The 24,671-nt window shown below is 33.9% G+C and overlaps 1 protein-coding gene across 2 annotated transcripts in view; it reads right to left on the minus strand.

Moving 5' to 3' along the window:
* Positions 1-3,406: 3,406 nt before the first annotated feature.
* The window catches only part of LOC114332818 (CD63 antigen), a 170,753-nt gene continuing 149,488 nt past the window's right edge, over positions 3,407-24,671 (minus strand). The window contains exons 4-5 of one of the 2 annotated variants that reach the window (XM_028282595.2): positions 12,834-13,064; positions 3,407-3,669 (exon numbers count right to left, since the gene is read on the minus strand). In XM_028282595.2, the coding sequence (XP_028138396.1) occupies positions 3,595-3,669; positions 12,834-13,064 (306 nt within the window). In that variant the 3' untranslated portion in view covers positions 3,407-3,594. Of the gene's footprint in view, positions 3,670-12,833; positions 13,065-22,430; positions 23,710-24,671 lie in introns of those variants that run through there. The other variant, XM_028282596.2, reaches the window with a different exon arrangement.

The following is a 24,671-nucleotide window of genomic DNA, read 5'->3' on the forward strand; positions in this document are numbered from 1 at the left end:
GAATTTACCATTTTTAATGTTTTGAAAAATGCAGCAGAATATCAAAGGCTATAAGCCCATGAAAAAATTTTCGTCTAAAACTTTTTGTGGAAAATCTACGTTTTTAGGGTTTATACGATTCAAGGGAAAAGCAATTTCGGGGAAACGTCAGTTCATAAAAATGGTGTACTAACATTATTTATAGAGAATTTACCATTTTTAATGTTTTGAAAAATGCAGCAGAATATCAAAGGCTATAATAGCCCATGAAAAAATTTTCGTCTAAAACTTTTTGTGGAAATTCTACGTTTTTTAGGGTTTATACGATTCATCAAGGGAAAAGCAATTTCGGGGAGACCTCAGTTCATACAAAATGGGGCACTAACATTATTTATAGAGAATTTACCATTTTTTATGTTTTGAAAAATGCAGCAGAATATCAAATGCAGCAGAATACCCATGAAAAAATTTTCGTCTAAAACTTTGTGTGGAAATTCTACGTTTTTTAGGGTTTATACGATTCATCAAGGGAAAAGTAATTTCGGGGAGACGTCAGTTCATAAAAAATGGGGTACTAACATTATTTATAGAGAATTTACCATTTTTAATGTTTTAAAAAATGCAGCAGCCACTACTACTACATTGTTTGATTTGCTTGTCTAGATAATGTTAAGAAGAAATGCGTTCAATGTGCTTCCCCGTTTAGGATTTTGTCCTCTTCAGGGTTTGAGGTGGATGTATTGTGTTGGCAGTAAAAGCAAACAGTCCGAAAAACACACTGGGGTGAGCGCCGTGTCCTGGTGTTCTTGGATCCTGGGTTATGCCGGACGGTGGTGTCCAGAAGGCTAAGAAGTCAACAGAGAAGAAAGTTTGATGGATTGTTGTTGGTTCCATAGACATTTACGTGTACTGTCCGTGCTTTGCTCTCGACCAATCTCCCTAGAAACCATTGTACAACGACAGGCGAACCTGCGTCCCTCGTCGGCGGTCAGGAGGTGGCTTTGAGTGCAGCGTGGACAGTGTGCGTTCGAGTGGAGAAAATAGTTGCGGCTATTTTCTTGGGACGAACAGGTATAATTGTGCAATGAAGTTGGGAAACCGCAAAAAACCAACTTCTCCCTGTTCGGGGTAGGGAAGAGGAAATGTTAGAGGTGGGTACGGTAGGCTAACGGGGTAGCCTCGAGGATATTTTCGTACTCCACCGGGAGTTCGTCAATGCATGTTTGCATTAGAGCGGACGGTACATGAATCTTTTTGCGTTTGGGCTTTCGGTGGAGTACGTGGCCGGAAGATGAACAGGAACATTTGAGAGATTCTTGTGTGTCGGAAGGGGGGCCGTTGATTACTTTGATTGTGAAGTTCCTGTTCAGAGAGTTTATTCTCTCGGTGATTTTGGGGGTGTTCGAGATGTTATGGATTTCATTTGAGGGATATCGCCAGTGCTCATAGTTGCATCTACGCAAGATTCTACGTTCTGTTCTCAACAACCTCTCTTGTTTTTGTCTTGAGCAAAGAGAGTAGATACATGATTTGTACTCCATGACGGGTCGAATAAAGGTCTTGTAAGTGTGGATGAGAGTCTTCTTGTGTGTCTTGCCAATTTTTCCCGAGAGAGCGTTGAGAAGTCTGGCCCTGTTCCTTACCCTATCTAAAGTTGCCTTTAGATCTGCGTCCCAGTTGAGAGTCCTGGTAAACAGTACTCCCAAATAGTTCGCAGTCGGGCTAACAACAAGCCTTTCTCCCAACAGTCTCAGTGGATATTGGTCGTCTTCATTGCGTATGATTCTATTTGACACAGAAGGGGCGCGAAACACAATTGTTGTTGTTTTGTTCGCGTTCAGCGTGACTCTCCACTTACAACACCATTCGCCGACGCCGTCCAACAGAGCCTGGGCTCTTCTGAAGAGGAGTCTTGGGTTGTATCGAGAGGTTGTTGAGAGCAGAGTCGTGTCGTCTGCATAGAGAAACAGCCGAGTGCCTGGGATATTTTGGTTAGTGATGTCGCTGTTGTAGATGATGTACAACAGCGGTGCTAGGACTAAACCCTGGGGAACTCCAGCTTGTGGAGTGAAGGGGGTGGACCTTTGATCGCCTATTTTAACTCTGACAGTACGGTTGTGGAGGTAGGAATGTACAATTTTGGTAAATTGCAATGGTAGCCCGATGTCCAGAAGTTTCCGAACAAGCCCGTCGTGCCAGACCTGGTCGAAAGCCTTCTGCACATCCAGAAATGTGGCTATGGCGAATGAACCATCGTTGATGGTTTGAGTGACTTTGGTAGTGAAATCTATTAATGCATGTTTAGTAGATTTACCTGACTGGAATCCGTATTGGAATTTTGGTATGATATTGTGGTTTTCGAGAAAGTCATTGAGCCTCTCTTTTAGGATTAGCTCAAGAACTTTACCCAGAGTATTGATTAATGAAATTGGTCTATAGGATTCCACGTCGGTTGGGGGTTTGCCTTTTTTCAAAAGCATGATGGTGTTGGCCACCTTCCAAGGAGTAGGAAAGTGGCTGTTTTTGAGACATGCATTAAATATTTTAGTTAGAAGAGGAATGATACTCTCTGGAAGTTTTTTGAGGCACCTTCGGTTGATGCCATCAGGTCCGGGAGCGCTGTTTTTGCCGATTTGGCAAAAGCTCTCCGTTTCCCTGTCTGTGAGGGGGTCCATGATAGGATCATAGACTGGAATGTAGTGGTTGAGAGTAACATTTACAATGTATTCTGTGTTGAATTTAAATATGCGATCAAAGTTCGGGTTATCTGGAGTTTGAAAATTGTTTTGAAGCGAATTTCTGAATGCTTCGGCTTTCCCTTCTGGGGAATTGACTATGTGATTGTTGACCAACAGATGGGATGGTTGAGATAGTTTTTGTTTTGTTAGGACTTTGAATTTTTGCCAGAATTTACCTCCGTCTCTGTAGTCCAGTTTTGAGGTAGCATCTTCCCACCGGCGAGCCGTTAGGACAGATATCTCCCTCTTTATCCTGGCACAGATCCGGTTGTACTCTGTTTTGATTAGTGGGTTTCTGTTGGCCTTGTATTGACGTAGAAGACGTCGTTTTTGTTGAATTTTGGCAATTATGTATTGTGGAAGTGCCGGTGATGTATAGGTTATTTGTTTGAGTGGAATTGCGTGCGTGATCGCCTCAGTGATGAGGTTCTCGATTTCGGAAATGCAGCAGAACATCAAAGGCTATATATAGCCCATGAAAGAAATAAAATTAACAAAGAAGGCCAGAAAGCACTGAAATTAAACACTTAGGAGCATTACACAAGTCTTTCATCCAGTTGATCACCAGAGAAACGTGATAGCAGGATCAAAAAATTTCCTAATATTCGCAAATGATTTAAAATATCTATTACTAAATGTATAAGTAAAATTAGGAAGTTTAGATTAATGCGGCATTACAAATTAAGAGGTTTAATTTGTGATTGAAACACTTTTATTTATTTAATGTATCAAACCTTAAGTACAAAGTATTTTATATATGAACATTTGCAACACTTTCAATAAACTTACTACAATAGTACAGAAAAGTAAAAATTTAAAATCAGCTAACAATTGAAGTGAGAGGAAACTATAACATACATGAATATTGTGTGTCGCATTAGGCGTACATGTGTCTTCTGTAACCATTCTTGGCCGAACGTGCTAGTATGAAGGAGCAGATGACACCAACAATCTAAAAACAAAAAATTTAAAAAAATTAAATACACAAAAGTAGAGGTGGGAAGAAAATAGAATAGAATAGAAATATGCTTTATTGTCATGAAAAATTGTACAATTTTATCGACAAAGCTTATAAAAAGTCAAGACAACAAAACAATAACAATCCAATTTACTAAAATTACATAAATCGTCAATATATTTACAATAATAACAATAATAATGAAGTTAAACAGAAGTAGTCAATTGCAAAATTTAAGTAAATTGCAAATGCATAGTCTACCTAGTAATTAATAAGTTTAAAAGTTAAGCTGCTGCATATGACACCCAAATATAGACAAAAAAAAAATGATAACAAAAATACTACTTGTGCAAAGGGTACTGTAATTTCTTAGTTATTGATTAAGAAAATCTTCTACTGAATAATATGGTCTTTCAGATAGGTAGGCTTTTGTCAGTTTACGGAATTTGGGGAAAGATGCTGCAGATTTAAGTTGTAGAGGGAGATGATTGTAAAGTTTTTTTGCGGAATATAATATAGATTTCTTTACTAACTCAGAGGACGGGGTCGGCATATAGACGTCAAACGTAGAATTTCTCGTGAAGTAGTCATGATTAGGTCTTGGTGGAAAGACATGTAGATGTTTACGAATTAAGCAAACAGTTTCTAAAATATACAAAGATGGAAGGGTTAAAATTCTGTGATCTTTGAAGTAACTTCTGCAATGTGTTGTTCTTCTGAGGCCAAACAGATATCTAATTGCTCTTTTTTGTAATTTGAAAATAACATCGAATTGGGCAGCTGTACCAGAACCCCAAAAAGGAAGACCATAACGAAGATGTGATTCGAATAAAGAAAAATATGTTATTTTGGAAGATGCTAAATTGAGTTCATTCGAAACAAATCTTATAGCATAGCAAGCTGAGGATAGTTTCTTCCTTAACAAATCGATATGGTGAGACCATTTAAGGTTGCTGTCTAAAAAAATACCAAGAAATTTCACAGAATCAACGGTACTGATCTGGCTGTTATTAAGAGGTAAGGGTTGAAGGACTCCTTTATAAGACAATGCTACTGTTTTATCTACGTTAAACGAGAGTAAATTAGAGTCAGACCAGGTTTTTATTGTAAGTAGATCAGAAGTTATAGTAGCATGAAGAGTTGCAATATTTGAGTTGCTCCAAGTGATACTGGTATCATCAGCAAAAAGAAAGATTTTTCCATCGATTTTTAAACTAGTGATGTCATTAATAAAGATAAGGAAAAGTAGAGGACCCAATACTGAACCTTGAGGTACCCCACATACAATGTTTTTGAGACTAGAGTCTGTATCATTTGCTCTAACCAGTTGTTTCCTATCATCCAAGTAAGATTGGAACCAATCTAAAGAAATACCTCGAATTCCGTAGAAATTTAGTTTTCTTATCAAAATGTTATGATTTACACAATCAAAAGCTTTGGCGTAGTCACAAAAAACGGTGGCAGTGTGAAGATTATTGTTCAGTGCTTGATAAACCTCATGTAGTACAGAAAAGATGGCATCAGTGGTGCATTTATTATTTAAAAAGCCGAACTGATTTTGTGATAAAATGTTGTTTTCAACTAGAAAGGACATAAGTCGGGCTTTTATGAGTCTCTCAATAATTTTGGAGAGTACCGGTAGTAGTGCAATAGGTCTATAATTGCAGGTATTAGATATTTCACCACCCTTATGAAGAGGAATAATGATGGCTGTCTTCAGGCACTCTGGAAATTTACCTTTCTCAAAGGAATCATTAATTAGTGAGATGAGGACTTCTAACACATTTTCTGGGAGATTAGAAAAAATTTTTATCGATAGACCATCAGTACTACAGGAGGATTTGCTTTTGATACTATTGATTGTTTGGATCAGTTCAGATTTATCGACTGGTTTTATAAAGAATGAATTCGAGACCTTTCTTGAATTAGGGAGATAAGCAATGGGATCTTGTTGTGGCAAAATAGTTGATGTAATATTTTTACTCACATTAACAAAGTATTCATTTAGATTTTCAGGGTCTGGAAGGGAAATTGTTTTAGCAGTGTGGGTTTTATTTCGAAGATCGTTTATTATGGACCAAGTTTCTTTTGCAACACTTTTTGAGCTTCCCAAACGGTTATGGTAGTAGTCTTTTTTAGCTGATTTTATAAGTTTAAGATAGGTTGCCCTGTACTTGGTGATATATTCAGTGATAGAAACGTTGGTAGTAAATTTCCTGATATAGAGAAGAGAACGCATATTCTTGGAAGATATTCGGATACCTTTAGTAGTCCAGGGTTTGCGATGTTTTGGCTTAATTGCAATTAAAGGAAATGCTTTATTGAAGATACGGACAAGCTTATCCAAAAAAGTACTGAAATTATTATCCACGTCCATAGCAGGAAAGCGCCACTCAGAGGTTAAGCATAAATTTTGGAAATTACGAAAGTTCCGGGTGGAAAAAATCCTGCCTAAACGTCGGGTTTTCGAGGAGGGTTTGCTCAAGATATTAAACTTCGTATAAACTGCTTCATGATCAGATAGTCCAGCATTAATAATTGTAGAGTTGACATCAAGGGGTGAAAAATCTGAGACAGTATAATCAATTATGGTGGATGAAGTTTTTGTAATCCTTGTAGGAGAATCAACGTGCATTGTTAGACCATACGATTCAAATATGTTGACCAAGGATATTTGTGTAGCACTAGCAGCAGCATAATCAATGTTAAAGTCGATGAGAAAATGTGAAACGCACGTCATCTTTCATACACAATACATATAGACAAGACGAAAACGGCGGGTTCGTTGGAAAAAATATTCCCATGAGATTTTTTTGCATAATCACATTTGTAATACACCCCAGAATAAGGTTCAAGAAGTCGCCCACGCGAAAAGTGGCCCAAATTTTTTTTCAAATTTCAAAAGTTATTATTTTTTTGGACAAATTTTTTTTTAGGTTTTTTAGACCATTCTGGACAAAAAAGGTCTCTTGTAATTTTTCTCTAGAGTTGATGGTTTTCGAGTTATAAGCAATTTAAAATTTGAAAAACGCGAAAATGGCTATTTTTAAGACTTGATAATTCGTTTAAAATTATTATTATGAAAGTCAGAAAGTGACTAAATCAAAAGCCCCCCCCCCCCCCACATGATCCTGAAGAAATTTGTGTCATTAATTTATTACTAAGCTGTTATTTTTAATTATTAACAATAAGCCGTAAGATCGTATTGACCCGGCTGTAAATGTGAGTGCCAGTAAGATGCCCCATTGGACTGCCCGAATGGCATCTCACCATAGACGGCCACCTAATACTTGCAGACGCTCATTATTATTACTTAAAAATAACAGCTTAGTAATAAAATAATGACAAAAATTTCTTCAGGATCTTGTAGGGGGCTTTAAACTTTGATTTAGTCACTTTCTGACTTTCGTAATAATAACTTTTAACCAATTTATTAAGCCTTGAAAATCGCCTTTTTCGTTTTTTTTTTTTAATTTTAAATTGTTTATAACTCGAAAATGATCAACTTTAGAGAAAAATTACAAGAGACTTTTTTTGTCCAGAATGGTCCAAAAAACCTAACAAAAATTTGTACGGACCAAAAATATTGATTTTTGCAATTTGATTAAAAAAAAATTGTTAAAAAAATTTGAACCACTTTTCACGTGGGCGACTTCTTGAACCTTATTCTAGAATGTCTCATGAATGTGATTATGCAAAAAAAATCTCATGGGAGTATTTTTTCTAACGAACCCGCCGTTTTTGCCTTGTTTATAGGTTTGTTCCAACTCGATACAAAACCGTTCTTGAACGGTTACGAGTATGCGCAGTAACGAAATATGTGTTACTGCGCATAAATTTTCGTTATTGCGCATGCGCGTAACGATTCAAGAACGGTTTTGTATCGAGTTGGAACAAATGCTTATATGAACAAACAATACATATCGTCTGTGTCGTTCTAATACGTCGTAACCCACAAAACTTGAAAAATGGGCTTTTTGCAGATTTGTATAAATTAAACTAAACTCGCATATTCAAAAACCTTGTAAGCTGTACTTCCTTACTAATATTATTAAATGGGGTTCTAATAGCTCGTATTCCCATTGCTGAGAGTATGAATAACAATAATTTTTCTTGTCTTCTGAACAATCGTGATTTGGAGTTACGAGGTATTAGAAAGACATAGACGATATGCATCACACAATACATGTGCAACGCAAAACTAACCTAACATTCCTTACACAGAACCGCTCAAATCACATAGAAATAATGCAGAAGCACAGAGTAATCAGAATTTGATGTACCATAGTACATAAAACATCCATCCTCACTCTAAGATCTTTTTAGCCAAAGCATGGCTGTTGCCTACAATGCCATGGCCAAGCTTGTCAACCTCCTCAATACCTTGGCGGTTCTCTTTCCACATAATTATTTAATAACCTTTTTTGAAAACGATTTCGGGAGTGGAAATCGAAACGTCAAATAGTTTTAGGTGAAAGTGTAATTGTCATTACAAACAACTATGGCTAATCCGATATAAATATAATATTAAACAAAAGATGCAAAGTAGGGACCTATATAAGAGAACTTTACAATGAAGGAAGGCAGCATTATGTATACCTAGAGAAGAAACGTATACCTTCTTCTTCTTCTTTAGCCTGTGTTCGTCCACTGCTGGATATAGGCCTCTTCCATTTGCTTCCATCGATTTCTACTCTTGGCAATTCTCATCCACTGCTTGCCCGCGACTTGTTTGATATCATCTGCCCACCTCTTCTGCGGTCTGCCTACTCCTCGCCTGTTCTCTTTGGTCTCCAGTTTGTTAGTCTCTGTGTCCATTTTTCGGGGTTATCTCGGGCAACATGTCCGACCCATTGCCACTTGAGACTTGCTATACGTTCTGCAACATCAGTAATCTTTATTCTTTCACGAATATCGATATTTCGAATTCTGTCTCTCAAACTAATAATCCCTAGCATGGCCCTCTCCATCGCTCTTTGGGTTGTACTGAGCTGCTCTAAGGTTTTCTTTGTAAAGGCCATGACCTCCAGTCCATATGTAGTTACAGGCAAGATACATTTGTCATAAACTCTACGTTTTAGACACATTGGCATATCTTTATTCTTCAAGATAAAGCTTAACTATAAGGAATTGCCGAATGCTACCCAAGACAATTGTATGCGTCTTTTATTTCGACTATTTGGTTTTCTTTGCCGATTTTAATGGTATGTCCAATAGTGGTCTACATTTCCAAGACTGACGTTGTCAATAACAAGATTAGCTTGTACATTACTCATTATTTTTGTTTTCTGAAGATTCATTTTGAGACCTATTTTATTTGACTGCTGGTTTAATTCCTTCATCATTTGCTCCAGTTCCTTGATATATGTACTGAATAATACTATGCCGTCCGCAAACCTCAAATGACTCAAACGTACACCATCAATGTTTAGACCTTTTTCGTCCCAGTAGAGCTGTTTGAATACATTTGAAACGTATACCTAGGAAACGATAATCAAACAACAGAGCTAAACAGGAGAATGGGACTAGCATGGGCGGCTTAGGGAAAATTGAGAGAAGTCTTTAGATGAGATATTTACATGTTCTTGAAGGAAGGAAGGTCTTTGATCAATGTGTACTCCTAGTTCTAACGTATGGAGCAGAAACATTGCTGAATGTTCTCAACAAACAATTCCCAATGTTCCAGTTTTGGTGGTGAAGACACCAATTTAGGCGATCAATATTGTGCTGTCTGGGTAACTCGGGAACTCATAACTGTCTCCTGGTGTATACTTCTTGGTACGAACTCTTCTTCTTAACGTTTCAACTAAAACAGTTACATCTGTAGCTTCCGAAACCTGCCTTTGGAGCTGCAGGTGAGAAATGGTTGGGTGTCTTCCAGCTGATTGGACAATTAAAGGATCGTGGCGAGCCGGTATTACTTTTTGGCGACTTTCCCTTGTTTTATTTTTGAGCTTTCCTAGTCCCTGTTACCTAGCATAGGTTTTTGGACAGAACGGCCTGTGTTACGCCTAGCTCTACAGGTATGTCCCTCTGAGAACATTACTTGCTCCACAAGACCAATAATCTTTCCCCGTTGTAAGTTTTATAACCCCACATGAGGCGTATTTTTGTTTTTGTACGCACAAGTTAGTTTATTTATTTTCGTTCAATTTGCAACTCAAGAAAATAACCTAATATACCGTACTGAGCTGTATGTATGTTGTATGATTTGTTTATTTTGAACTAGCTGACCCGGCGAACTTCGTACCGCCTTAGAAATAAATCAATAATGTGTCAAAGTTCAATAAATAAAAATTAACAGAAAATCAAAAAATACTTAAAAAATATATGTATGTATTACCTAATATAAAAGTATCAGTAGTAATTGCACAAGAGCTCTAAAATTATTGAATTTTTTCCGAGTGACACTTTGACAGTTTTAATTTCACGAGTCGAAGGCGAGTGAAATTATGTCAAAGTGTCACGAGGGCAAAAATTCTATATTAATTTTAGAGATCGAGTGCAATTTGCTGCGATTATCTCATGAATAAAACTGTTAAAAACCAAAATTTTATTGTAAATTATTTATGTAAGTACAAGTTAGTACTGTTAAACACACAGTTGATATAAAATATTTTACGGTTGAAAGTCATCACTTTTATAACTTTTAAAACATTAATTGTCATTAATGTCACTGAATGTATTTTTTCGTAGCAACGAAGGGCATCTGACGTAATATACTTGACGACGGGATAGTATCAAAAATTATCACCTTAATTTGCATTTTTTGTAGCTTTCTATTGGTCAGAATCTCCTATGAATGAAATAATCTATTTAATTCATTCTGATAAGTAATATTTTTTGCGGTGTGTAAATATTAAGCGATGGCGGTTTTTCAAGGCACGATTAATTTTCCTTGCCAGAAACATGGACATTGCAAGTTTTCCGCAAACTCCCAAAAAACGTGCGATTATAAACGTTACTGCTACGCTTGATACATACATCAACAAATATATTGCTGTTTACTGAGTAAGAAGTGACACCGGTAGACGCCTTGCGGGGATAACTGGTCTAGTAATAATTGGTCAGTTAGCGAACGCGGTTCTTCTTCCTTTGACATCATAACCATGAATAAACTTTGCCTGTCTGACTATGTCCTTCCATTTAGACCTCCTTTATGTCCTTCTGCTCCATTGTCTTACATTGATAGTTTTCAGGTCGTCTTCCAAGTCAAACAAACCTCTCGTTCTGGACGACCTTCCTTTTTTTGTCACTGTGTCAGCTTCTATTGTAACATTTCCGTTAGTGTTTTTATATCTTCTTGTCTCTAGACATACCACAGCTATGGCAGTCTTTGACTTTTCACAAATCTTACAATATCGTACACTTTATTTAATTTTAATTCGTAATTTTAATTTAATTTCTTCCCGATCCCGACTCCCGTCCCGCGATAACGACAAATTTGCTAAGGACATCATATGATGAAATGCATAGTTTGCGAGTCTATAAAGTACATACATACATACAAACATTCATTTTTATTTATATAGAAGAGGTAATATTTAGATGGCTATTAAAAAATAACGGTTGGTGATAGAAAAGTGAAAATTTAGGATTGTATGTATCTTTTGGTTTTACATCATATAAAATTAAAAAAGAACAGTTTGTAATAAAACAGTTTGCAATAACAAAAAAATAAAAAATAATTATGGGGGGCAAGCCCCTTTTTACTTAGGTTGATGGTACCAACTCAGAAACCATCCCGGGTTCATGTACAACTTTGATTAAGGTCATAGGTCATCATATGACGAAATGCATAGTTTGCGAGTCTATAAGGTACGTACATACATACATACATACATACATACATACATACAAACATTCATTTTTATTTATATAGATAAAAATCTTTATTCTTCGCAACAATAACAAGTTTTTCCAAAAGATATACCTTTGTAAATATTACTTTGAAATACATGGTGATTCCATATAAGTTTGGTTGTATGTATACAGGGTGTCCAGAAACTCTACCGACAAACGAAGACAGGAGATTCCTAAGATAATTTTAAGACAATTTAACCCAATTCACCTAGTCCGAAAATGCTTCCTAAGGGAGCTAGAGCTCTTTGAAGATGGCGCCATGAAATTAGTTTTTCTTAAATACCTCCAGAACGCTTCTATTTAGAAAAACGAAAATTGGTATGCATATTTACTTTTCAGATATGAATCGATTCCATCCATTGTAAATTTCTAGTACCGGTCATAGGCGTCCGTTTTGGGTTGTCCCTAACTTTCGTACATTTTTGACACTGGATTATTAAATTGTGAGGTATTCTAGTACTAAAAGGTACTCTTGCTTTAGGTCGGTAGGACACACCGTTTTCTAGAAAAATCGATTTGAAAGTTTTTGGTTTTTGGAATTTGAAAAAAAATTGAAAGAACTTTTCAACAAAAAACGAAGCATTTTACCAACATAAAGTAAGACTAACTTTTAGTACTCGAATACCTCATAATTTAATAATCTAGTGTCAAAAATGCTCAAAAATTCAAGACAAAAAAGTTATGCTATAAAATAACTGTTGACCTACCCAAAAGGGTCGCCTATGACCAGTACTAGAAATTCGCAATTAATGAAATCGATTTATCTCTGGAATATAAATAAATGTACCAGTTTTCGTCTTTCTAAACAGTTCTTTTTGATTTTTTTTTTTATTTAAAAAGCGAAAAATTTTCAAATCGATTTTTTTAGAAAACGGTGTATCCTACCGATTTAAAACAAGAGTACCTTTTAGTACTAGAATACTTCACAATTTAATAATCCAGTGTCAGAAATGCATAAAAGTTAAAGATAAAAAAGTTATGCGATAAAATAACCGTTGCCCTACCCAAAACGGATGCCTATGATCGGTACTAGAAATTTGCAATGGGTGGATTAGATTTATATCATGAAGATAAATACACGTACCAATTTTTGTTTTTCTAAATAGAAGCGTTCTGGCGGTATTTAAGAAAAACTAATTACAAGACGCCATATTCAAAAAGCTCTGGCTCTCTTAGGAAGCATTTTCGGACTAAGTGAATTGGGTTAAATTATCTTAAAATTATCTGAAGAGTCTCCTGTCTTCGTTTGTCTGTAGAGTTTCTGGACACCCTGTACATTATTATACGTTATTTACCTCTACTATGGCGACACAACCAAGTGATAGTAAGAGAATCCTCGCAATTATGTCCCACTGTATTTTCAGAGCTTCGACGCACCCTCTATCATTAATGCTGTTATAAAGGTACGAGTGGTCACCTATCTGCAGGTTGGTTACAGGGCATGGATAGTTTATATCATTACAACAACTTGGAGGAACTGGTGTGTCTCCGTAGTCTTCTGCTCCACGAACACCACAGCATTTGAACTAGAAAAAAAAAAATGAAAATAATCGGTTTCGTCTTGATTCAAATCGAGTCTCTTGCCATCCTCTGACACCGTGTTTCGCCCTTACCAAAGAGGCTTCGCTATAAGACTGATCTGAATCAAAACTCACCGAGAAGATGGTGTAAATATTTAAATATTTACACTGGAGTATGGTCAGACTGACCTCTAACAGGGAACGATGAAGTGAGTGAAATGAATGTCGACAACGAATCAAGTAAACTGTTAACCCAGGTACTAAAGTGCCAACGGGCGACGCCAGGAAAATATCCCAACAATGCATCTCAGATTATCCATATTAGGGGAGTGCATATAGATTTTCACTTCGGAAAAAATCAAACAAGATAGAACTTTTTGTAAATTCATTAAGAAATGTTTAATAAACAACATATCAAAAAGTTCTACTCGAGAAGTGGGTGCTTCATTTTTTATTAAACAAATGAACTACGAAATCAGATGTTTTTTTAAATAACTCCAAAAATATAAATTTTAGAAAAAAAGTGACTTCGCCATTGAAAAATTCAGAAAATTTTACAAAAAAAACTTATATAAAGAATTTTCTAAAATTAAATCTGTATCTTCTATAATTTTTTATTTATAACGCTAAAGTCACCCTTCTCACAAACATTGGCGCACTGTAAACTATGGTACTGCGAAGTGCACGGTTGAGTTATTTTAATGTAATTCTTTAACTAATGGATCAAATGAAATTTTACTAATTGAACATAAAAGAAGAATAATTAAGCTATCTTATGGTTATAATAAAAAGAAATAAAATGTATGGGCATAAGTACGGTGGGGGCGGAAAGTGAGCCTTACATGAATTTTGTTCAAAAATGATTTAAAAATGTGTAACTAATACAATTTTTCTTATAAAACCCTCAATTTTGCACAACTTACCTTTCAAGGATCTTACTAAATGATGTTTCATCCAAAAAAATCTTAATTTAATTCAAATGATATGACGTCTCAAAAAATGCAATTTTTGAAATCTTTGAAATTTTTGATCTATTACAGTGTTGTAAGTACTTTTTTAAAGCTTAGGACGTAATCTTTAAAACGCACTAAATTATTTTACTTTAGAAATTAAATAGACTATTTCTTTTTGAGAAAATTAAGAAAGATAACAAAAATGTAATACAAAAACCGAAAATGATCAGCTATAAAAATGTTTATACAAAGTGACCAAAACTTTTTTCTGTAAAACTTACCTAAAATACATTTAATAAAAAGCTTTAACAATAATAAATGTTCAGCAAAAAAAAGTTTTTTTTTAGCTCATACAGTATGTCTGCGTAACTTGTAACTTATTGATAACTTTTTTATTATTAGTTTTTCGAAAAAAAGTTATTCTTTATAAAATACTCTGCATCGTATAATACACTATTATACAGTATTATATTATAATCTTAGGGCCGGTTGTTGGAACGCTAATCAACAATAATCACTATCAAATATTTAATTACTGTGACAACTGTCAATGTCAACTTTGGTTGGGTTGCTAAAAACATAATTGATTATAATTGATGGATTCGACCGTTTTATCTCACAATAAAACACTGAAAAACGTTTGTTTTTCTATACTTCCACAAAATTTATTACAACTATGTTATTACTACAGCTGTTTCGGCAAAGTGTAATGTTTTACAGTTTACAGTTTGTTTTTCTATACTTCCACAAAATTTATTACAACTATGTTATTACTACAGCTGTTTCGGCAAAGTGCCTTTCTCAAGTACACTTGAAGCCGAAAACAGCCGAAACAGCTGTAGTAATAACATAGTTGTAATAAATTTTGTGGAAGTATAGAAAAACAAACGTTTTTCAGTGTTTTATTGTGAGATAATTGATTATAATTATGAGATTAATTAATCAATTAACATAACAATTATTAACACAATTGATTAACTAATTTCAAGATTGTAATCAATAATTATGTTTTCAACAACTCAATCAACGTTGACATTGACAGTTGTGACAGTAATTAAATATTTGATAATGATCATTTTTGATTAGCGTTCGAACAACCGGCCCTAAGATGCAATCATCAAATATCAAATTTGATTAAATTTATACGAGGTATATCAAAAATATGAATTTCACTCAAGAGTAAAGTACCGTTATATTTCACAATATCGAAAATTGTTATTAAGAAAAGTTGTTTAGAATTAAAAAAATTTGTTTTAGTGTTCAATTACATCCTTCTAATTAAAATATTGTGAATAATAAAGGCACTTAACTCTTAAGAGAAATACATGTTTTTTACATACCTCGTATAAAATTAAAAAAGTTTGATATCTGATGGTTGTATCTTAGATTTTAAACCAGGGAGAGCATTTTATGAAGAATAACTTTTTTTCGTAAAAGTGATAATAAAATAGTTATCATAATTGTAATAAAATGATGATGAGTATCCGAAATTTGAGAAAAAATTGAAAAAATTTTTTCGATTAGAATGATGTAATTGTATATTTAAACATAGTTTTTTTCCCGGGAATTCCCGGGAAATCCAAATTACTAACTTTCGATTCCCGGGAAAATGGATCTCTCTTTACATGAAACATATAGATTCCTGAAAGTCAAAGTTTTCAACCTAACAGAAATATTAAAAATATTGAAAAATATTAAAAATATTCTCAAAAGATATTTAATTGAAAATTTATTGGACCATTTTACTGGTAACACCTCCATGGCTTCTAAAAATTGCATGCCAGATGGATGCTGAAGCGAAGAAGACAAGAGGGAATTCTAAAACTTGCAATTCACGACCCCGTCTGTTCAGCTGGTAAATTCCAACGGAAAATGGACGTATGTTACTCAAAGGAGTAAAACTAATATAAAATAAAAATGTATACTGAGCGCACATTTTTATTCAGTTGCAATGCGAAGGCAAAACTGTCTTATCTTTCACTTAAAATATAAAAATAGTATACATTTTTATTTTATTTTATATACAGGGTGATTGATTAGTAGGGTAAAGCTCAATAGCTCCGCTATAGTAATAGATAGCAATAAAAGTTAATAACAAAAATTTTAGCCCCCTTTGAGCTTCACATTACAAAATTAGTTAGAATGTTATAGGTTGTTCGATAACACAGTGGCAGACCAAACATGTTTTTTTAATGGAACACCCTATATTTTATTTTAAATTCGAAATCCTGTTAACTTCTCCATCACAAAAATATAATGGTTTGCTTCGTTATACAGGGTATTTACAAAGTTATAACCAATTTTATATGAAAATCGTAACAAGTTCAACTCCCTGTATAAATAAAAATAAGCCAAACAACAATGGTTTATTAATGCCATATTTTTTAACGTATTGTCAAAATTTTCAAGAATTGTCGATATTGTTAATTTTCTTTATCTCAAATACAGGGTGAGTCAAAACGCAAGTACATTATTTTCTCAATAATTTTAAATGGAACACCCTGTATTTTATATCACTATTGAAAAGTACCGTTACCGTATTTAGATAACATTCCCTATGTCTAAATTTATTATTTTTCGAGATATTTTCATTTTTCAATGGACCAGTAGCGTGGCCACCCAAATCACCAGAATTTAATAAACTGGACTGATTTTTTTGGGGTTACGTTAATAATGAAGTTTATAAAATACCTCCAACAACAAGAGATGAGATGAAAAATAAAATACAAAGTGTATTTCGATGTGTTAATTTACAAATGCTCCGTAGAGTAAGTACAGGGACGCGCCGTTCATATGGGCAATGTCGTGCGGCGCACGACGGCGCCAACGCGTTGAAGGCGCAAAGTTAAATAAATATCCAATGTAAAACTTAATATTTTTTAAAGAAAAAAAAAACATTGCAAAAAATAACTTTTTTTGCGTTATGTATATTATTAACTATACTGATTTCTGTAGCTTCAGCCGAGAGATCATTTTCTAAACTAACTCTAATTAAGAATTACTTAAGATCTAGAATGGGTCAGGAGCGGCTAGAAAATCTTGCTATTATTTCTACAGAAACTTAGTTTTTAAAGGACTGAATATTGAAAATCTGATTAATGAATTTGTCAAAGGTAAAGCAAGAAAAGTTCAATTTTTATAAGAAATATCCGGTGGTTTTCGTCATAAGTGTATTTTTTAAAAGAAAAATTGCAATCTAAATATGTTTTATTTTTTTATCTTCAATTTTTTAATAATTTTAAGTAAGGTATGCCTTTAACCCTCTAGTGCCCCAGTCCGCCTCAAGGCGGACCGTAATAAATGTTTCCAGACTTACTATTTAAGTATTTTATAGCTGCAATACCCAAACCACCCTCTGGACTAGAACGGATAAGCACCCATAGCAGCTTTTAAAAATTTGAGCGATCAGACAAATTTTTACGCTGTAGCTTTCAGTTTAGAGTGAAATTTGGTAGTGGTACCAAAAAAATTCGGGCACTAGAGGGTTAACATACTTTTTATTCTGTTCTGTTTTTTTGTGCAATATAGTGTTTTATATTTTATTTTTAATAACTACTATAGACTACCAGGAACAACAGAGATGAAAATAGATCAACGAATATCAGGGGAAAAGTCTGTTGGATAGGAGAGAAGCCAAAACTAATGAAGAGCATGCAATGTAAAAGATATAAATGGATGGGTGACAAAACGGAAACAGGAGTGGAACGAACACATTAGTAGAATGGCAGAGGATAGGATAGTACGAATACCACTAGATAAGTCGCCAAATGGGCGAAGAAGTATTGGCAGACGAAGAAAAAATGGTGCGATAATCTAAAAAAAATTGAATAGGCTAATATTGATGAAAAAACAGGCTTTAAAGCCTACATACATAAAGGAAGAATATATTATTTTTTTAAGTGTACTGTGTACTTATTGTTTCCTTTTAAAAAAATGGAGGTAGATGTAGAAAAAATTTCAGTTTTCCACGTTGAAATATGAAGGAGTGATTGATTATATTTCTACCCTAGTAATTTTGATAAAGGCGCTTATCAATATTTTGCACGACGGCGCCGAAGTTACTTGGCGCGTCCCTGAGTAAGTAGCTCATTCAATGATCGTTTTTAGGCGTACATAATGTGTTGGGAGATAATTTTGAACACCTTATGTAATTAAATATTAAAAATATTTTATTAAAAGTAGCTTCTAATTTTTTCAAACATGTTTTTTTGCAAAATGTATTACTGATAAATTATGTTTCGTTCTTTATTTGTTATATTGTTACATTTACATACAAAAGTAGTGTTTAATTGTCTTCACAAAATATTGTATTTTGTGTTTGTGTGTTTTTTTGTAAAATTTATTACTAATTGTCTTTGTTTATTTGTTGCATTTACATAAAAAAATAGTTTTTAATTGTTTCAAAAATGCTGCATGTAGTGGTTGTGTTTTTGTTTGTAAAATGTATTACTAATAAATTATTTTTATTTCTTTATTTGCTACAGTGTTACATTGATTACCGGATTGATAATCGGTAATATTCAATTGTCAATTCAGTCATGGCTTACTTAAAATTTAGATAAATGTAAACACCTAAAATAATTTGCTCTAAAAAATGAAAATATCTAGAAAACTAATAAATTTGGGCATAGGGAATGTTATATAAAAATTAAAGTACGTTAATGTTACTTTTCAATAATGATATAAAATACAGGGTGTTCCACTTAACATTACTGAGAAAATAATGTACTTGCGTTTTGGCTCACCCTGTATTTGATATTAAATTAGCAATATCAATAATTTTTAAAAATTTTGACAATAAATAAAAAATATGGGATTAATAAACCATTGCTGTTGTGCTTATTTTTATTTATACAGGGAGTTGAACTTGTTACGATTTTCATACAAAATTGGTTATAACTTTGTAAATACCCTGTATAACATTACAAACCTTTATATTTTTGTGATGGAGAAGTTAACAGGATTTCGAATATAAAATAAAATATAGGGTGTCCCATTTAAGAAAACATAAGTTAGGTCTGCCACTGTGTTATCGAACACTCTGTAACATTTTAACTAATTTTGTAATGTGAAGCTCAAAGGTGGCTAAAATGTTTGTTTTTAACTTTTATTGCTATCTATTACTATAGCGGAGCTATTGAGCTTTATTCTACTAATCAATCACCCTGTAGATTCCTATTATAGAGGTCCGTATTACTCAAAACAACTGTTGTTTGCCTGGAGGGAACAGTGTCACGAGAAAAATCTTATTATGCTGGACTATAACGTCTCTCCACCAATCTCCCATGTGGTATACCTACTCTTTGATTAGCTTCCTGGTCATGAGTCTTTTTCATCATTGGCCATTACTACTTACCTGGTCATCCACAAACAGTCTTGGATTTCAATTCCTGTTATCAAACATTTCTTTCTCCATACCTCCAAAGCTCTTTGAATACAGATTTGAAAGAGCTTCGTAGGAATGTTTGAAAACTTCATGAAACTTCTAATAGTATTAAAAACAACTGTTAGCAGAAAAACAATAAATACTGCAACTATTTTACTAATGCAAAACTAGTTTGACTCATGTTTTGCTATGAGAGCGCATTGTGGACAATAAAAAGTTTTCAGTAATGTCGGATTTTATTGTTTTGTACGTAGATTGATACAGTCGAACCCGCTTATTAGAGTACCGGTTATAGGAATATCCCGGTTTATGGAATATAAATTCGAGGTCCCGAAACGTTTCCATTTACTCCTTAATAAATTTATCCGTTTATTGGAATACGTATTAATAAAACAAGACCGCTTATTTAAATTATGTCTTGTATTATGGTTTCTCGTCAAGGGCTTCGAAGGCCTGTAGGTAGTGCTGTTTTATTTATATTATTTGGGTTTGTCAGATAGGTAACAAATATTTTATTGCGTTGTTATGAGTACCAATTCAGTCGTTTACCGACAAATTCAGTCGTAAAATAATTTATACATATTGCCACCCAGTTGCCTGTTATAAAGTTTTTAAGAAACAGTTCGCCCATCCTAATCGCTTGTAAAGTTATAAAACGTTTTCGGGATGGCCAAATCATTGTAAATTTTTCTAATTTTTATAATTTATTCAGATCAACAAAAGTGACTAGTATTTTATGTAACAAAAAACCAAGCTACAAATTACCGATTATTTTTCGAGACTAAATAAATAATTTTCTTATTAAGTATATTATGTATTTTAATGCGAAAATATTTACATAAATATTGCATACATTTCATATTAATTACTGTATGCATCCACATAATATAATGTAATTTGATTTTTAAATAAATACGTTGCGCTATTGTATTATTGACATCAAAGACCTAAAACCATATATACTCCATCTAATTTACTTACCGTTGCACGTCATCTGCGTCATAGCCCGAGACGTCACATGATACCAACACGAAATATTTTGGCGGTAGGTGTGTTCTTTTTTAGAATCACTTTGCCGAGTACACTGGCGTTACACCACTATGCTATATACGCGTAGAAATAATATTTAAAGATTGCTATTATTGTTAACTTAAAGAAATACACAATCATTTGTTTCATTTAATTTGTATAAATGGATTATAAAGCGTTTTTATGAAGCACATTTGTTCGGAATACACTGTAACTATAATCGAACGAAGGTGATCTTTTGGTATAAATCGGTAACATTTATTTGACAGTTGCGGTGATGACACTTCATATTTGTTTATATTCTTTACTATAAGTACTTGTTTCATTATATTTACTGTTTTTATTATGTACTTTAACGTAAGATTATAACTTAATTCTTGTTTTGTTTCTAAAGTTTTTATTTCTAATTTTCTTCTATTATTTCTAGTTTTAATTTCTAAAGTTTTTATTTATTTATATTGAATATTAATTTGTTTTGCTGTATAATCCACTTCCGCAAAAATTGTGTGATGTATTTGATTTAAGATGAATTCAAGAATTTTTTGTAATTGGGCAACAATGTCAACTTAGATCTCTAACGTAAATAATGACGTGCAACGGTAAGTAAATTAGACGGACTGTACATTGTGTACATATACATACATATTAACATAGTATGTACTATTATTACGTATATTCGGTACACTTCTTACGGCTAGCCACCAATGATCGGTTATTAGAATATTCCGGTTATAAGAATATTTTTGCTTGGCACGAAGGCTATTCTAATAAACGGGTTCGACTGTATCACCAAGTGAGTGAGTCAGGTTTATGAAATTTTATAAGACCTATACCTACTTTTAAACTAAGATTATGAAAATAAATACATTAAGAGAAATGGGAATATCACTGGGAGGCACTGAATTAGAAACGGTAGAGAAATTTAACTACTTGGGCAGTATTTTGAACAACAAAAGAGGGACAGGGGGGACGTAAAACGGAGAATCGGAATAGCTCAAAACGCATTCAATATGCTAAGTAAAATGTGGTCTTCATGTCAGATGACAAAACCAAGATAAGATTATTCAACAGCAACGTGAGGACTGTGCTACTATCGTGGAAAGTGTCAAGAAAATGTATTGGACAGATGCAGGTGTTCATAAATAAATGCCTAAGGAAGATTCTTAACATTTACTGGCCAAATCGCAAATCAAACCAAGAGTTATGGACAAGAACTAATCAGGAATCTATATCTAAGACAATGTGCAAAAGGAAATGGAGTTGGATGGGGCACACACTAAGCAGACCTGACACAGACATAGTGTACAGGATTATCAGCATCCAAAATAAGAGTAAGACATATTCATTTAATTTTTAAATGTCTTACAAAACAAGCATCACGTTTGTTGTTAAATAATTAGGTAACACCGATTACTCAACACAAGTGCACTAGTTTTCAATAACGCTTTGTCAGCTATTCAATATTATTCATAATTCACGGCCAGACCGTGTCAGCATTAAAAACATCAACACTTTTCTAGTTTTTTTTTCTCTGATTCTGGCTTTGGTTTAGAACTAGAACCTTTAGCCACGTAATTGTATAACTTATCACTAAGTCAGGGGAGTAATGTGTAGTGTGTGTGTTGAGTAAGTGTCTTGTTACTTTGCAAAGTCGACGTCATTGTCTTTGCAAAGAGACGCTAATTGTTTCCGAACTTTTCTAGTTTATTTATAGATACAGAAAAGCATCGCGGATCATTCTTTTATCAATTATCATTCGTGATTCAGATACATTATTAGACAGTTAGACCTCAAACGCACCAACTAGTTACTGTGGTATTTGAAGTTGGTAAATAAATAAGTATTCAGCAAATAGTCTCTACTTCATCAACCCCTATCATAGGGGGTAACTACCCCAACTAACATGGGACGTTCCTGAGGGTGGAGTACCACCATAATAGCGAGGCAAGCCCTAGAATACACACCAAATGGAAAGAGTAGTGGAAGTAGTAGTTAACAAATTAGTAGTATCGGTAGCTTTACTTTATTTATCCAATTTATCAAATGTTAAATATACAAAATACGCGGATAAACATTTCACATTTAACAAACTATATTTATTATTTATAGCTCGGAACCTGAGAGCACTTATACAATATAATAAAAACAAAGATTAACTAAAGAATAATTGTCATGAGGTATTCGAGATGTTGAAACTTCAGAAATCGTGTCGGTAATCTGAAGTTCTCAACAACAGAAGGTCTACAAGCGAAAAAGATATCAAATGTGTCAATTAACTGGACAATAATTAACCAATTCAATAGTAGAAAATATTTTCTAATTTCTAATATTAAAGGTTTGTGAAAGCTCCAGGACTTTTTGCAATGCATGACAACGTCGCAACAGTTGGCAGCATTATATATAGTGTCACTCAATCAAAGCTGTGCTTGACTGCATTCGTTTTTACGACTGTTTTCTTCTGACAAGTGGAAACAAAATTCCAAGTGTCTCAATGGTAGTGAAAAACCTATCTTGAACGTTAAATTATCTTATAGGACAAATTCCACGACTTGACACGAGATTTTCGTTACCAACACACTTAGTGAGGTTCCAAGAAGGAAAATATTGGATTTTTCGAAAAAGGGAAGATGTACAATGGCATCAGTTCATTTTGCCATGCTCCTTTATCATTTTTGCATAAACGTCAATTTGGTCTCCTTGGTCACCAGACTTGACCCCTGTTGACTTTTTTGCTTATCAAACTAAATAGATCTTTGAGTCTCTGAGCCTCATTCCTGGCACTTCTTAATCATCCATCGTATCGTAACACATATAATTAATATTCATAAATGATTTTTTTTTTTGTTCTTTTTAACGAAAACTATTCGAGTGTTTGTATATCTTTGGCTAGATATGCTAACAACGTCTTTTCTTAACCTATAAATATACATTCAACAGTTTACTGGTGCCCCCAAAGTTCCTGAGTATAGTCTTCACAGCCGATATTTGCCCTCAAAACAACATATTTACAGTCCGTAAAAAAATAAAAGCACTTTTTTTGTCGTTAGTCGTTAATTCATTGTTCTGTGTCAAATACCGTCCATGAAAACTTACAACATTTATAATAAACTTATTATTAAGGTACAAAAAGAGTAAAAATTTTAAATCAACAGTAAAATTTTTAAAGTGAGAGAAAACTATAACAAATAAATAAAGATTTTGTTTCGTTTTAGGCGTATATGTGTCTTCTGTAACTGTTCCTGATTGAACTGGCTAGACACAAGGCGAAGATAGCACCAACAATCTAAAAAGAAAATCAAAATTAACAAAGTTCCAGTGAAATACAGTAAATAGTACATATTACTATTTTGTTAGTGTGTGTTCGTGCAACCATCAGCAACCGTGGCCAACGATCAGACGCATGCGCAGTTAACAGTTAGCGATGCGCAGTTAACAGTTAGCGATGCGCAGTTAACAGTTAGCGTTCGTAAACTACGAACGCGCATGCGTCTGATGGTTGGCAGCAGTTGCTGATCGTTGTACGAACAAACCTATTATTATTTTAATAAAAAAAATCGCACTAGATCAATTCATTGGCGCCACTTGTTATTACCAAAATACGCAGATTCAAAAGTTTTGCATAACCTATTATAAGTATTTTACAGTTATATCCTTAAAACATAATTGAGGCTGAGGGGATTAGAAGCTAAAGGGTACAAGTGACAAAATAATAATAAAATGAGTTATGTGCACAATATAGGTAATACTAGATATTACTAAAAAGTTAGAGGCAAAGAGATACAGGTAAATTACTTCTATTGATAGCCACATATCTTCTTCTCTTCTTCATGTACCATGTCCTTTCAGAACGTTGGTTAACATCATAGCTATCTTAATTTTATTCACTGCCACCCTAAATAGCATGCTTGTATCAACACCATACCAATCTCGCAAGTTCTTCAACCATGAGGTTCTTCTTCGTCCTGGACTGCGTTTGCCTGCTTTTTTGCCTTGCATGATATTTTGTAGCAACCTATATTTGGGACCTCTCATTACATGTCCGAAATACTCCAGCTTTCTCTGCGTGATGCTTTTTATGATCTCAGTAGTCTTGCTGAGACGTTCTAGTAAGTATTGTGGAGTTTCGAATCTTCTCCACCCAGGAAACTTTTAAAATTCTTCTATAGCACCACATTTCGAAAGCCTGAAGGCGATTTAGATCGATTTTATTCACAGTCCAGGACTCGACACCATAAAGTGAAACCG

This window comes from Diabrotica virgifera, chromosome 9 (genome assembly GCF_917563875.1).
Source record: "Diabrotica virgifera virgifera chromosome 9, PGI_DIABVI_V3a".
Taxonomy (NCBI): Eukaryota; Metazoa; Arthropoda; class Insecta; order Coleoptera; family Chrysomelidae; genus Diabrotica; species Diabrotica virgifera.